The 16,105-nt window shown below is 38.4% G+C and overlaps 1 protein-coding gene across 2 annotated transcripts in view; it reads right to left on the reverse strand.

The window, feature by feature from the left end:
* Nucleotides 1–222: 222 nt before the first annotated feature.
* Nucleotides 223–16,105, reverse strand: part of LOC121969040 (galactose mutarotase-like) — a 29,475-nt gene continuing 13,592 nt past the window's right edge. Inside the window, exons 1-5 of one of the 2 annotated variants that reach the window (XM_042518998.1) lie at nucleotides 3,303–3,505; nucleotides 3,115–3,164; nucleotides 2,062–2,188; nucleotides 1,114–1,221; nucleotides 225–1,038 (exon numbers count right to left, since the gene is read on the reverse strand). In XM_042518998.1, coding sequence (XP_042374932.1) covers nucleotides 416–1,038; nucleotides 1,114–1,221; nucleotides 2,062–2,188; nucleotides 3,115–3,164; nucleotides 3,303–3,402 — 1,008 coding nt within the window. In that variant the 5' untranslated portion in view covers nucleotides 3,403–3,505 and the 3' untranslated portion in view covers nucleotides 225–415. Of the gene's footprint in view, nucleotides 1,039–1,113; nucleotides 1,222–2,061; nucleotides 2,189–3,114; nucleotides 3,165–3,302; nucleotides 3,506–16,105 lie in introns of those variants that run through there. The other variant, XM_042518997.1, reaches the window with a different exon arrangement.

Raw genomic sequence — 16,105 nt, forward strand, 5'->3', positions numbered from 1 at the left:
AAGGAAAACGAATTTAAGAAAAGCCAGCAAGTGATCAGGAAGATAGTGATGCCGGATATCAGGATGATATCGACTTATATTGCATATAAGAAACTATTCAAGATCGGAACTGAAGATGGTGAGGACGACACCTTACCCAAACCAGCAAGTGATTAGGAAGATAGAGACACCAAGAAAAGTGACGACAAACACTCGTTCATCTTGAACAGCAACATTTATATGACTCATTGTTCTGAGAAGAATACAATCAAAGAACTGATATAGTTATATGAAATGAAAGTAGTTCTAATTACCTTGCTTAATCTAGAAACATATGAGGCAATGGAATTAATACCTCATGTTTTATACAGTTTATTCCCCAAGTTAGACTGCAACAAAAGAGAAGAACAGATGAATACAAACATGGAAGAAGAGCTCAGTTGCTCGAAAACTCAAACACCATGGTGTGCTTGTACTTCTCTCCGGGTTGCACCACAACAGATGGAAAATTCAGTTGGTTGATGGCATTCGGGAACCCCTGCGTCTCCAGGCACAGTCCTGCTTGCTTGCCATACACTGCCCCACCCTTTCCCACAACACCGTCGAGAAAGTTGCCGGTGTAGAACTGCATGCCAGGCGCATCGGTCCACAAGTCAAGCACCCTCATGCTCGAAGGATCCTTCACTCTAGCTGCGTGCTTCAAGCCAGATTTCTCTTCTCCATGGTCCAGTTTGTAGTTGTGATCATAACCGCCAGGTACTTCAAGGATTCTGCTGCCTATCTCGGTTTCTGCTGTGAAATCGAAGGGGGTGCCACTGACTGGTTTGATATTGCCGGTAGGGATTTGGTTGTCATCGACGGGAGTGATATGAGATCCCCATATCTGGATCGAGTGATCAAGGACATTGCCAGAGTTGTGCCCGGCAAGATTCCAGTAAGTGTGTTGAGCAAGACTGACAGGAGTGGCTTTGCTAGCAGGAACAGCTTCCATTTCAAGCTTCAGCGATGTGCTCGAAGGGAGGGAGTACTTGGCAGTGACAGAGAGATCTCCAGGGTAACCTGTCCAAATATCGATAACAATCTCTAACTAGATGATGAGCAGCACAATGAAACTATTCCTCCTCATCATTTTACCTTCCTCACCATCCTTGCTGTGATACTTCAAGGTGATTGAAGGGAACTGATTATTCTTGTTATATTCAGCAACCTCCCATAGCACCTTATCAAAACCTGTCTTCCCACCTGAAGAACATGCCGAAGAAGTTCAGTTATTCCAACAACCTGATCAAATCATGGATGAGGTGAAAAAAAAAAGTTGCATGGCTCATACCACATACACAAATCAGCACAAAAAGAGTTACCTTCAAACTGAATATTTGTTCTAGTTGACACTAGCATCGTTGCCCAAATTTTAATAACATAATTCAAGTGAGGAGAAGTTGATAGCATCGGTGCTTGATGACGCTTCAACAATCAAGAGTGGGTTTGCAAACCAAGTTAGATTAATCTGTCCTAACCCTCAGTGCCATAGGGCACAGCATGAGATACCATAGTTACATAAGACAAAAGGTCCCAAATATTAAGGATTGTCAGCATGCATCCTTTCAGTATTGCAGTTTAATTTCCACATAAAACTTTAGAGACACAACAGGACAGCTGTAATTGTTAATAAAAGCAAAAAAGTCACAAAGGGTTTGACAACATGTGTCTAGTCATATTAATATCCATCTAGATTGATGCCACACATGAGTTCTGATCATATCATAATTATTACATCTTTCTAACTTACATTTACACAAGTCACCTAGACCATTTCGTCTTGTTTTATTTGTAATCAGAACTACCCCTCCAAGTAAAAGGTTTTTAACCCATATCTCCTTAACCAACAGGAAAAACCATTGCATAGGTGCCATGAGTACAATTTAACAAAGATAGTAGATAACTACAAACTAAAAAAGCAGCTAATCCAACTCAGGATAAAGAGTAAGATCATAATCTTTTGAAGTAGTTTATATTTGTTTCACAAGAAAAATAAATGTGATACAGAAACATCACAAATTTGAAATTGACTTCATTTCCAACCATGAAGGCTGTTCGGTCCATTGTTGATAAACAAGGAATGTTCAACGCCGTTGAGAGTAAACTTTCCTTCTTTAATTCTGTTTGCTACCCGCCCAACAATGCATCCAAAGTAAGGAGAAGCGCCTTTCTGATTAGGAACATATGAAAACAACAGACACAAAATAGATAAAGAGCATGCACCGGCAAAGGAAAAGAAAAGATTATCAAGAATGCACCACCAAATGAAAATATGAAAATTCATTCGCAATCCAGGATGTTTCAGAACACTCAATAACATAGTAAAAGGAAACAAGATAACAAGAAGAGATTAGATCAATATGGATATTTAAGATTCAAAATCAAGATTAATCGACAATTCTGCAACATATGCATATAAACTATTTTGGGTCAATGCTTATGAGGGACATGGGGCATCTTTATATCAAAATTAGACAGCAACATAAAATTTTAAGAAACAAAAGCAAAATTCTAGATTTATCGTCAGTCATCACAGCATACAGTTCACCAATTAAACAAGGATACCTGTTGTCTTCTCTAGATCTTACCTCTTCATAATTCGGCAGACAAAATCTGGTTCTGAAAGAGACTACTACTCTTGTACCAAATGGAAACAGGCCAACGATTTCTACAGTTCAAGCACAAACCACCTGACCAGACAAGCTTAAATTTGTACTCGGTGATATTACCGACTTGATGATTCAAATGTTTGTTAATGACTCAATGGTGATAATAACTAAGGTCCGGGAACAAGAAATACAATTTTTACTGAATTTTCTTCCATCTAGGCATAGTCTATAAAATCAAGAAAGCAGGACGCTATTCATTATGAAATTAGCTTCTCAAATAGAAGTCTAACCACAAAGAGTATCTTGCTAGCGAAAAACAACAGGTCCGTAGTATTTATAACTAGAAGTAAAAATTATAACTCATGAAGGAAAAAATTCAGACACGTAGAACAAAAAAAAAAAAAAAAATCAGATCTTTTGTTATTACTAATATTGCCCAACAAAAATTACGACTTTAAACAATGATCAAACCCATAGAGAATCTTACCTGATACGGCTCGATGGTATCGAAACCGAGTACTACATCGGCGACATTCCCTGAACCCCATAGCGACAGAGCGGAAAGGAAAACAGACCTAATATTAGGTGAAACCATAAGAAGAAAAAAAACTCGAAAGACCGGCAAAAGATCGAGTACAGAGGAAGGGGGAATCAACTAGGGTACGGAGCAATCACCGTTGGCATCAGGGACGAGGAGCGATGTGATGGTGGCGCCAAAGTTGGATACTTTGACGGAGATGGTGCCGTTGCTGAGTTCGTATATCTCTGCTGCCATTGCTTCGCGTCGTCCGCGACCTCGATCGTGATGCTACGAGCGAGGCGGTAGAATTGTGTTGCTAGGTTCACGTCTCGGCGTCCCACGTGTAATTCTAGCTAGATGGGTTTTTGGAGGCTCCTATGCCAACGGCATCTCAATGAGTGGTTTTTAAAACGGTCATTTTCGAGGCAAAATTTGAGGTTTATAATTTGTTTAATAAATGTAGTGGAATTTTAAAGTCATTTCAAAATTATCAAGGCAGGTGGTCATTAATTAATGATGAAAGTTATATATAGATATATTAAATAAAAAATAATAACTAAACATATATAATTTAATAATATAGGACATAAAAAAAATTATAGGGAAATTTTTTAATTATAAAGAGAGTGATAGATTTTTTTTTTGGCATGATATTAATGTGACATATTAAAAACGAGCAATGATATGCACAAGGAAAAAAACTCAATAAAAACCTCAAGGATAGACACATAAAGTCATGGCTCACCATTTCACTTTTTGTGGGCCCCATCATTTTATGTGTCTATCCTTGATGTTTTCATTGAGTTTTTTTCCTTATGTATATCATTTTTCATTAAAAACTATAAAAAAAATATTTATAGATCTTATGCTCTTAAGCTTGGACGAGATTACGTAGATTATATATCTTAGCAATACAACTCTAATTCTAAGGGCATCTCCAAGAGCTCTCACAATACCACATCTATGTCATATTAAAAAGTAAAAAATTTTAGTTTTCTTTCTACTATAAAAAAATCAAACTTATAATTAATATATTTAATATATTATTATATAGATTTATATATAATTTTTTATAAATAATAATTGATAAAATATAATTAAAATTTTATAAGATTTAAATCCAACATTGAATAACATTAATAATTAAAAATAATAAATTACATAAATATTGCATTATATCAAATAAAAAATATAAATTATAACAATATATATAAAGATCAACTTAAACACATCAAATTATTTTATCATATATAAAAAACTATTCTAGTATCATCTTACTAGTATCTTTCATAAAAATTTTATAATCCTTACGAAGAATTTTAGTTTCTCGTAAAGTTATTTTTTGCATTTGATATTTTTAATATCTTATCAATCTTTGTCAATACTTTATTCCATTGTATCACCCTTTCTGACTTTAGATTTTTCCTTTCTCTTCGTTGTCTTTTGCCCTATCAAATGAATGCAGACTTTAGAGTCATTCATATCAACATTCGTATCTAGAATTGATGTCGAAGTGTTTCCCTTATTCAGATGTCCTTGCCTTCTTGTTAGAGTTGGTTTAAATGCTATTTAGTTTTTAGTTCAAGTTTGTTGATTGTTTGAAAATTTTATAATTTTAAGCTATTTGATTGATTATTAAGTTTAATAATATGTTTATTTATTTATCTTATTTTATGTACTATTTTGATGAGAGTTTCATTAATAAATATACTCCACAATATTAGTTTACGAATATTAATGAGTTGAATACATATATATTTAAATTTATTTATTTAATTTAATGAGTTATTCAATCCCGTAAAAGGTGATTTCACTTACCTCAAATGGTCCAGCATCACCAGTCCCACGACAATATACAAGCAAGAAAATCATAGTACACAACGACCTCCAAGTAGGAGGGCATAACACAGGGCGATGAAATCTTCAAGAATCGACCCATGCCCAATCTAGTAAATCTGCCATCCAAATATCAATTGCGCTACACCCATGAGAATATTTAACAAACTTTTAACAGGTTTTTACCGAACCATATAGGTAAATTTTTGAAATTACCAAATCGTGTAGGTTATTTTCAAAATTAACAAATCACGTACTCACTTTTCGTTTTACTCCTAATTAGTTGGCTATTAAAAAAATTAGTCAAATCAATTTCTGTTTGAAAATCAATCGATTGATTTTTAACACTAGTTGAATTGATTTCTCTTTGTGCCAAAGTTTTAAGCAAATCAGTTGACTCATAATGAAAATAAGCTGAATTGCTTCTATATCAAAGTTAATTTTGGACAAAATCAGTTGATGGACCAAACGATTTTGGATTAATATGAAACTGTTTCATATGTGCTCAGCTAGTTCTCTTGATTATATCCATGCCCTCAAATTTTAATATGACCTAATATATTAAGAGCAGTGATTTTCTATCAATCCGAAGTCGTTTGGTCCATCAACTCGGTTGATGGACCAAATGACCTCGAATTGACATGAAACTATATCTCATTTGTGTTCATCTACTTCTCTTAATTATATCTATGTTCTCAAGTATCAATTTGACACAATATATTTAGAATAGTGATTTTTTGAATATTAATTGAATTTTTTAACACATTCATGTTCAAAAAATTACTGATCTCAATATATTGGGTCAAATTGATATTTAAAGGCATTGATATAATTAGTAAAACTAGCCGAACACATCGAAACTAATTTTATGTTAATCTAAGGTTGTTTGTTCCATCAATATATTTTGTCCAAAATCGACTGATGGACCAAACGACTTCAGAATAACATAAAACTATCTCCTATGTGTTCTTCTACTTCTCCTGATTATATTTATACCCTCAAATATCAATTGGACCCAATATTTTGAAAGCAGTGATTTTTTGAATATGAATTGAGTTTTTCAAATACATTCAAATTTAAAAAATCACTACTCTTAATATATTGAGTCAAATTGACATTTGAGAACATGAATATAATCAAGAGAAGTAGACGAATACATAGGAGCTAGTTTCATGTCAATCAGAGATCGTTTGGTTCATTAGCCAGTTTTGCCCTTATATATTCGTCTAGTTTTCCTGATTATATTCATGGTCTCAAACATTAATTTGACTTAATATATTGAGAGCAGTGATTTTTTTAACACGAATGCATTTGAAAATTCTAATTTGTGTTTAAAAAAATCACTACTCTCAATATATTAAGTTAAAATGATGTTTGATGGATATATACAACTCAGAATGACATGAAACTAATTCCTATGTGTTCGTCTACTTCTCCTAATTATATTCATGCCCTCAAAGGTTAATTTAACCCAATATATTGAGAGCAATGATTTTTCGAACATGAATGTATTTGAAAATTTTAATTCGTATTAAAAAAGTCACTTCTTTAAATATATTGAGTCAAATTGATGTTTGAGGGCATGAATATAATCAGGAGAAATAGACAAATACATAGGAGCTAGTTTATGTCAATTCGAAGTTGTTTGGTCCATCAGTCGATTTTAGGCAAAATCAACTAGTGGACCAAATAACCTTGGATTAACATGAAACTAACTCCTATGTGTTGGCTAGTTCTCCTAATTATATCTGATGCGGCGACAAACGAATGCCCATCTGGCACGGGGTCAACTGCCAAGGAGGAGGTCAAAGTCAAGGTGGTCAATACCTAGGTGGTAAAAGGCCAAACGGAGGACAATTGCAATAGCCGATTGGGTCAGTGGGGGTCAGACCGGAAGGAGACATGTCTAAGAAGACCACCCATCTAGCTCGGGATGATATATAGGATTGTCAACGCTCAGTACGGAGCAGTAGGACACCAAAGGAAACTAGATAGCTTGTCCGAACGGAGAAGGAGTGCATGTTACTACACAATCACTGCACGAAAGGGCAACTGAGGTCGACAGAGCGGAGGGGTACCAGCCGAGCGGCTACCCCGCTTGGCCAAGTAACGGGACTTAGCCATAAACAGAGCGGAGGAGTCCCGGCCGAGCGGGCGGAGGAGTCCCGACCGAGTGGGCGAAGGAGTCCCGGCCGAGCGGCTATCCCGCTCGGCCAAGTAACAGGACCACCGCAATCTCTTTTGATATCCTTTTGGGAGATAGTATCGCTGACACGAGGCATGGTCGACAAGCGGATAGTACGACGGAAGCTTCTATTGTCTCGTTAGAGATATGCATACCTTGCTAAGGTATGGTGTCAGAGGTACTTTCCTGGCAGGTCCTTCATAGAATCTATTGGAGAATGCACCCATGTCTCGAGAAGCATGCACATTGCCCATCAAGGCTCTATATAAAGGGGGTCCATCATCGGTGGAGGTACGCACGATTACTGTTTGGTTCTAGTTCTACTATTGCTTCACTTCTTCTACAAATTTTGGTGACTAATTTGAGCGTCAGAGGGCCAACGTCGGGGACCCCTTCCTTGGCTCGACACTGATGTTACTTGTTTTGCAAAGCAGAGCAAGGTCCACATCCGGTTAGCGAAGCCGCCACCTCCCCAACTTTCCACCTTTCTGCTTTTGGATATGATCATTTTGGCGTCGTCTATGGGAACGTAGCTTGCATCTGAACGAGAAGATTGAGGACGTTGGATGATTCACCACGGTGACGCTGACACAAGAGGAGCTCAACATGCTAGTATAATCCCGAGCAACCAAGATAGTGGAGTAGCAACAACAACAGACGTTGGCCGAACATTAAGCGCAGGAGCCCGCAGTATCAACCGCTGGTCGACCAGCTGAGCACGGTGACCGAGTGGACCGAGTATCCGCTCAGGGTAATAGTAAGAAGTCGGCTGGCACGTATGGGGAAGCGCCCAATGGCCTATCCCCTTCCACCGAGCGCTGTTCAGGACCTCGCCAGAGGAACGGGACTGAGTGGATAAGGATCAAGGGTCTTCTTTAGATAATGTGCCCGTTCAGGATGCAAGGAAAGGGAAGACACCCAGGGAAGATGATTCGCCTGAGTGAATCAATCAGTAATTTTCGGAATGGATGCTAAATGACCTTCTGCCAAGGCACTACACGCCACTAGCGATCGGGGAGTATAACGGAACTACCAACCTGGATGACCATTTATCCAAATTTGACAACGTGGTCACACTTCATCAGTACACTGATGGAGTGAAGTGTCGGGAATTTCTCACCACCCTCCCGGGTCAGCACAACGTTGGTTCAAGAGGTTGCCAGACGGATCCATCCACAGCTTCAAAGACTTCTGAACGGCGTTCCTACACCACTTTACCAGCAGTCGTCGCCATCAGAAGACGAGTGTGAACTTGTTCTCGTTGAAGCAGGGGCCCAAGGAAGCATTGAGGGCTTATATCCAGCGCTTCAATCAGGTGGCCATGGACATCCTAGTAGTCTCCTCAGACATGCTGGTAAATGCCTTCACCCAAGGGCTCATCGAGGGCGAGTTCTTCAGATCGCTCATTCGAAAGCCGCCAAAGGACTTCGACCACCTATAAAAAAAGGTCACCGAATACATCGACATGGAAGAAGCCAAGGCGGCAAGAAGGAGGGAGACGCCCGCTGAGCACGCAAACAGAAGCCTCCCCAATCGATCAACCGATCGATTGGGGGCTGGAAATCACATGTGACACGAGAAAACTGAATTGATTGATCGATCGATTTAGGCTTTTCTAGCAAAGAGCACAGAGGCGCAAGATGCAAGTTATAGCTACATCAAAAAGAAATAATTTTCAAAAGAAAATATATTGTAGCTACATGATGTATGTATGACATGACATGGTATTTTTATTTTTCATAATAAACATGAATGTAAAATATGATGTTATGACATATGATGGGCAAACAATCATAGCACCTTAGCATAAATAAAATATACCTAGATAACCTATCTAAGTATCCTTAATTCTTGCTAAATCTAAAATTGATCCTAGATTTACCCTCATTTTCTCAAGAAAATACCAAAACCCAACTTGGTATTCCTTTTACTGTTGATTTGTTGTGTCAAATAAAATTAAGTTTAATTCCTTAAATTTTGGCACATTTTACTCTTCCAAAGAGTAATTAATATATCCTTTTAATTTTCAAAGGTGAACAAAAACCTTGAAAATGTCTCAAAGTGTCAACTTTATCAAGGTTGGATTAACCACCCTTCTCATTTCGAGTTGACACTCTCTAAACCCATCTAGGATGTAGAGAATATGCTCCTCGGAACCCAAATTTTATTGGTGCTCCTTGGATGTTCTAGGTATTCACTAGAGATAACTTCCTTAGATACCTTCCTAATGACCTTTCTAGGCTTCTTAGGAGCCTTGGTCACTTTCTTTAGGTCAACTCTAGGGATAGCTTCCCTTGTGACCTTCTTGGTGACTTTCTTTGACTTCTTAGAAGTCTTAGTCACATTTGTTGTTGCAAAGATACTCCTAGGGATAACTTCCCTTGTATCCTTGACTTGACTCCTAGACCTAGGATTTGTTCCATAGGTATATGGAATCCTATGATATGAAGCTACATCCTTCTTAGCCTTAGGTTTGTATCACAAACCTCTATGGTCATTGGATGACTTTGTTAGAGTGTATACTAAAAGCCTAACTTTTGTAAACATTTATTTTAAAATAAAGAATCACATTGGTAAAAAATGTTTACATTTATATGCTAAGTGTAGTTGTTCAATTAATTTATATTATAGATAACATGGTGTGTGGTGTCACACACAAAAGATCATGTTATCAGTTCCTTATAAATTATAAACAGTAGCTCACGACCGAAATGGAAAGGAACAAACCATCAGAATAGTCGTAGTGTAATTAGGTATTAGTTTATCTTGATTATATAATTACACTAGTACACTTAGAGTGTATTGAGTAGGACCATTGAGGTAGTTTCTTTTTTATACTGACTAAATAAAAGAACAATACCTCGGTTATTATGGAAGTATGTGTTCTTAATCCTAATATAATGACAAGCACATATATTTAATATTTATTTCTTTAATTTATCAATGGGTGAGATTTAGTTCGATAAATCAAAAGGTCCGATAAGTTGGGAAATGATATTACTTATAGTGTGTGTTGTTTATTATAGAAGGAAACTGTCTTAATAATCTAGATTGATAATGTCCCTAAGAGGAGCTCATAAGGATTATCATGTTAAACCCTGCAGATGGATTTAGTCTGACATGACAATAAAGTTGAGTGATACTACTCTCGGAGCTAGATGTTAATTAAATGAGTTGTCGGTAACTCATTAAATTAATGGACATTCGATATCTTAAACACGGGAGATTAACGCACTCATGATAAGAAGGAGTTCATAATGTAATTTGGGATTGATGCGGTAGTGCAATAATAACTCTCTAGTAGAATGAGTTATTATTGATGAACTTGAGTTGTGTGTTTAGGGCGAACATGGGATACTCGAGCTCGTCGGGAGGCCAAAACCAATTTCTCCTCTAGGTCTCTGTCGTAGACTCATTAATGCCTTATTTCCACTCATGAAAAGTCCATCTTGGTGTCCAAGAGGGGGTCGACCCAAGGCTTGGTGACTAAGCCAAGGGTCGACCACTACTTTCTCAAAGGGGGTCGGCCACAAGCAATGTGAAGGGGGTCGGCCACATAATTCAAAGTATGAGAGGTGTTTTAAATTTTTAAAATCTTCTCTTTGTAGATATCTACAAGTTTTGAAAGAGAGATTTTAAAATTATAAAACTTTTCTTATTTGAATTAGGCCACATGGTTTAAAAAAAAGTTTTAAAGTTTTAAAACTTTCCCTTTTAACCATCCTCATGGTTTTAAAAAAGAGTTTTAAATTTGAAACTTTCCTTTTTGTAACCATGTTAAAAAAGAAAATTTTAAATGAGAAGTTTTAAATCTTAAAACTTGTTTTAAAATTTTCCTTTTTTAAAACATCCACGTTAGGAAATTAAAAGAGAGCTTGTAAAATTTTATAAGAGCTTTCCTTCTTTGCTTATAAAATTTTTACAAGATTTTTTTTCTTCTTTTAAGGGTCGACCACCCTTGCTTGGTGTCCAAGCAAGAGGCCAGCCATTAAATCAATTAAGAGGAGAAAAAGGAATTAAAAAGGAGGAAAGGAAAACAAGAGGAAGATTTTAATTTTTTATAAAAATCTTTTCTTATTTGCCTTGGGCAAGTATTATAAAAGAAGGGGAGGAGAGGCCTCATGATGGATCAATTCTTATTCTCTTGCTTGTGCTCTCTCTTATGGCCGACCCTTTCCCTTTCCTCTTGATCTCTTTTGTTCCTTGGTGGTGGTTGTGGCCGAATCTTAAAGAAGGAGGAGGAGCTTTTGGGTGGTGTTCATCTTGGAGGATCGTCGCCCACATGACATCCAAGAGGAGGCGAGGAATACGACAGAAGATCAAGAGGTCGTTGCATACAAAGAAATGTATAACCAGTAATTATTTTCCGCATCATGCTAGTTTTTCTTTGTATGAATTTCAAACACAAGAGACATATGATTCTAGATTTTCGGATTTGTAATTCGAAGTTGTGTTTCTTTTATTTTATTTTGATCTTGTGATTCGATTGTTCTTTTTGGTTAAACCTAAAGTTATATAAGGAAATTAAATATTAGATTTCTTTAAAAGGCTTTGTCTAGGCAGTGGTGGATGATCTCATACCCAAGAAGGACTAGTGCCTCGTCATGCAGTCCTGGAAGCTAATTTTGGAAATTAATATTTAATTGAATTTATAACATAGGTGGATTTGGATCAATAATGTTAAGCATCATTTGCGATCCAAGTCTAAATCATTAAGAATAGATAAGTTAAATTTGAAATTAATAATATTAAGTTCCGTTTGCGATTCCTAATTTAATTTCTAAAGAACACAATAGGTTGTTAGGAAAAGTTCGACACTTGTATAAAATTTTTGTACAGTGAAACCGGTACGATCTTCCTAGAACCAACCAACAGACTTTTGGTTTCCTAAACCTAGGTTATGTTCTTTTTACCCCTTAATGATATTTTCCATCATTTTTAGGGTCTTTTCAATTTTGTCAAACCTTGACCTCAAGACTTGATTTTCTTTCCATAAATCCCATGATTTTGATTTATCATTAAATCTTTTAGCATTTTTATTTCTAGGCTTATAAATAAGGTCCTTAGTATTCTTGCCTAGTTTATCTACCTTCCTAATCTTAGGTGAGGTAGTCTTGGCATAAAGAGCTACATATTTTTCTTTAATCCTATCATCCCTTCTATTTTTATGATAAATAGCATTAAAATGATATAAAGTTGAACTAGCATGCTTTTTACCATGATTTAAAGAAATTGGCTAAACAAATAATATCTTGGGTTTGCTCTTACAAGCTTCCCCTTGACTCTTGCTTCCTTCTTTGAGCTTGGTTGGTTTCTTCCTCTTTGAACATTGGCTTTCGATAATGTCCATTTTACTTGCACAAGAAACACACAATGTGCTCCTTGCTCTTCCTTATTATAGGGCCAACCTTCTTAGGCTTCTCCTTAGCCTTGGGTGCCACTTGACCCTTCTTCTTGGTCAATTTGGGGCACTTACTCTTGTAATGCCCATGTTCCCTACACTCAAAGTAAATAATATGATTTTTATTATTAATTGAAATACTTATACCTTCACGTGTAGGGATGACACTTGATCCTCCATTTAATGTCTCTTGATTTTTTGAGGATGCCCTATCTTCTTTTTCTCCACTTGACCCGAAAGTAGAAGCTTCTCCTTCTTCTTGGTTCAGAGTCATCGAATGTCGCTCCCCCTCAATCCTAGAAGTGGAGACTTCTTCATCTTCATCTTATACATAGAACAAAGAGTATGCTCCCTCTTTGCCCTTTTCATTGCATTCTGTTGAAGATGAAGTCTCTTCTTCTTCATCCGATGTTGAGCATCTCTCAACTTCGGGCTCCTCTCCTTCTTGATCCAATGAGTTGCCCTCTTTGGATTTTTCTTGAATTGGTACAGTGGAGGATTCCTCATGAACTTTAGCCAATTTGCTCCATAGCTCCTTGGCATCCTTGTATTCTCCAATTTGAGTCAAAATATTGCTTGGCAATAAATTAACCAATAGCTTGGTCACTTTATCATTGACCTCACATCTTTGAATTTGCTCTTGACTCCATTTGTTCTTCTTGAGGAGCTTGCCCTTTGAATTTGTTGGAGCTTCAAAGCTTTCCATTAGAGCAAACCATTGCTCTATCTCCATCACGAAGAAGTTTTCTATTCTTGATTTCCAAGAATCGAAGCTTGTCGATATGTATTGTGGAGGCACTCTTATGTTGAATCCAAGTCCATCTTAGAATTATATTTAAAGTTAAACCTTTTGATGAAGTCTTTGACTTTTGAAATTTGCTTCAACTTCTTCTCCCTCTAGCCCATTGCCCTTTCCGGTGGTGATTCCGGTGAAGAGCGACCTTGCCCTGATACTATTTGTTAAGGTCGATTTGTAGCTAGAGGGGGTGAATAGCTCGTCGTGTTCGTTATCTTGATGCTTCGTGATGATTTGCAACGGAAAAGAATTCGAAGCAAACACTCACAATACTAACAAGAGGATTTACTTGATATCCACCTAAAGAAGAGGTGACTAATCCAAGGATTCATATACGACGCTCACTCCACTAATAAAACTCTCATTCTCGGTAACTACCAGATGTGGAGAAACCTTATACAACACTCAAACATACAACAACTCAATGCAAGAAGAAAAATACAATGAATACAAATGAAAAACACTCTTATTGCTCACTTGTTGCTTGTGGTTGCCTCTTGAACCTTGGAAGTGCACCAACACTTGTCCCCAAGACCTTCCAAGAACTGGCGAGAAGTGTCGGAGAAGATCGCGTGAAGATCAGGAAGAAGGATTTGCCGCATTTGAAGGTTTCACCGTCTTTATATCTGCGCTTCTAGGGCTTCCAATCGATTGGAGCTCCTCCCAATAGATTGCCACGTTAGATCCCAGTGATCTTGGCCGTCTAAAACTTACATCCTGCATAACGGTCGTATCTTAATCGATTGGGGAGGCTTGAATCGATCGGCTGATCGATTCAGAGCGCATCTGTGCTCTTTGCTGGAAAAGTCTGAATCGATCGATCGATCGATTCAACTTTCTTGCGTCACATGCGATTTCCAGCCCCCGAGGCTTCTGTTTACGCGATAAACATCCCCAATTGATCGACCGATCGATTGGGCTGTTGTTTATCGCAGCATTCTCCTAATCGATTGGGCTTTGATCCAATTGATCGACTCGATCAACCACCCTTGACTTGCTTAACTCAAGCTCAAGGGTCCCCAGATCCAACATCCGGTCAATCATGACCTGTTGGAACTCCTCGTGCCTAGCATCCGATCAACCTTGACCTGCTGGGACTTCTTCACCAAGTGTTCGGTCAATCCTTTGACCCACTTGGACTTTTCTCCTCGTGCTAAGTATCGGTCAACCTTGACCCACTTGAACTTACCGTCTCATGCTGAGTGTCCGATCCTCCATGACCCACTTGGACTTCCACTAGATGTCCGGTCACCCTTGACCCATCTGGATTTCCTCGTACCTGGCTTCACTCACTATGTCTTTCCATCTGCCTAGCTTCACTCACTAGGACTTTCCATATGCCTGACTTTACTCACCGGGACTTTCCATCCGCCTGGTTTCACTCACCAGGACTTTCACCTAGCTTCACTCACTAGGATTTTTCCATTGTCTGCCTTCACTCATCGGGACTTTCATCTGCCTAGCTTCACTCACTAGGTCTTTCGCATGGCTTCACTCACCATAATTTTTAACTATCTAGCTTCACTCACTAGGTCTTTCACTTGGCTTCACTCATCAGGATTTCCAACTGCCTGGCTTCACTCACCAAGACTTACCTTTGCCTAACCTCCAGTTAGGGCTTTACCAGTCAAGTATCTGGTCAACCTTGACCTGCTCGACTTTTTTTTACATCAAACTGGTCAAACATTGACCAGAGGGGAATTGCACCAAAAATCTCCCCAATTGAATGATTGCACCTGCAATCTTTACATATTGTCAAATATCGAAACCTAAACATCAAAACTTAAGCTTGAGGCAACTCATCCAGAGGAAATTGCACTAACATATGTAGGGTCCGATCAGAACCCGAGGAACACATGTAGGGTCTGATCGGTTGCGTAAGACACCGAAGATGCTACTTGTCCAGTCAATTAGACTTGCAACCTTCTTCGATTAGACTTGAGAGGGAGGCTTGTGATGCGGTGACTGACGAAGGCCCACCTGACATGGGGTCAATTATCAAGGTGAAGATCAAAGTCAAGGTGGTCAGCACCCAAGTGGTAAAGGACTGAACGGAGGACAATTACAATAGCCAGTCGGGTCAGTGGGGGCCAGACCGGTAGGAGACATGTCCGAGCATACCACCCGTCCAGCTCAGGATGATATATAAGATAGACAACGCTCAGTACGGAGCAGTAGGACGCCAAAGGAAACCAGATAGTTTGTCCGAACAGAGGAGGAGTGCATGTTACTACACAACCACCGCATGGAAGGGCAACTAAGGTCGACAGAGCAAAGGGGTCTCGGTCGAGCGACTACCTTGCTCGGCCAAGCAGCAGGACCTAGCCATACACGAAGCGGAGGAGTCCCGGCCGAGCGGCTATCCCGCTCGGCCAAGCAACAGGACCACTGTAGTCTCTCTTGACATCCTTTTGGGAGATAGTGTCGCTGACACGAGGCATGGTCGACAGGCGGATCGTATGGCAAAAACTTCTACTGTCTCATTAGGGATATGCATGCCCTGTTAAGGTATTGTGTCAAAAGTACTTTCCTGACAAGTCCTTTCACAGGATGTATTGGAGAACACACTAATTCCTCGAGAAGCGTGCACGTTGCCTATCAAGACTCTATATAAATGGGGGTCCATCACCGGCGAAGATACGCGCGATTATTGTTTGGTGTTAGTTCTATTGTTGCTCTACTTTTTCTACAAATTTCGGTGACTGACTTGAGCGTCAAAAGGCCAACGTCGAATGCTCCT

Source organism: Zingiber officinale, chromosome 1B (assembly GCF_018446385.1).
Source record: "Zingiber officinale cultivar Zhangliang chromosome 1B, Zo_v1.1, whole genome shotgun sequence".
NCBI lineage: Eukaryota > Viridiplantae > Streptophyta > Magnoliopsida > Zingiberales > Zingiberaceae > Zingiber > Zingiber officinale.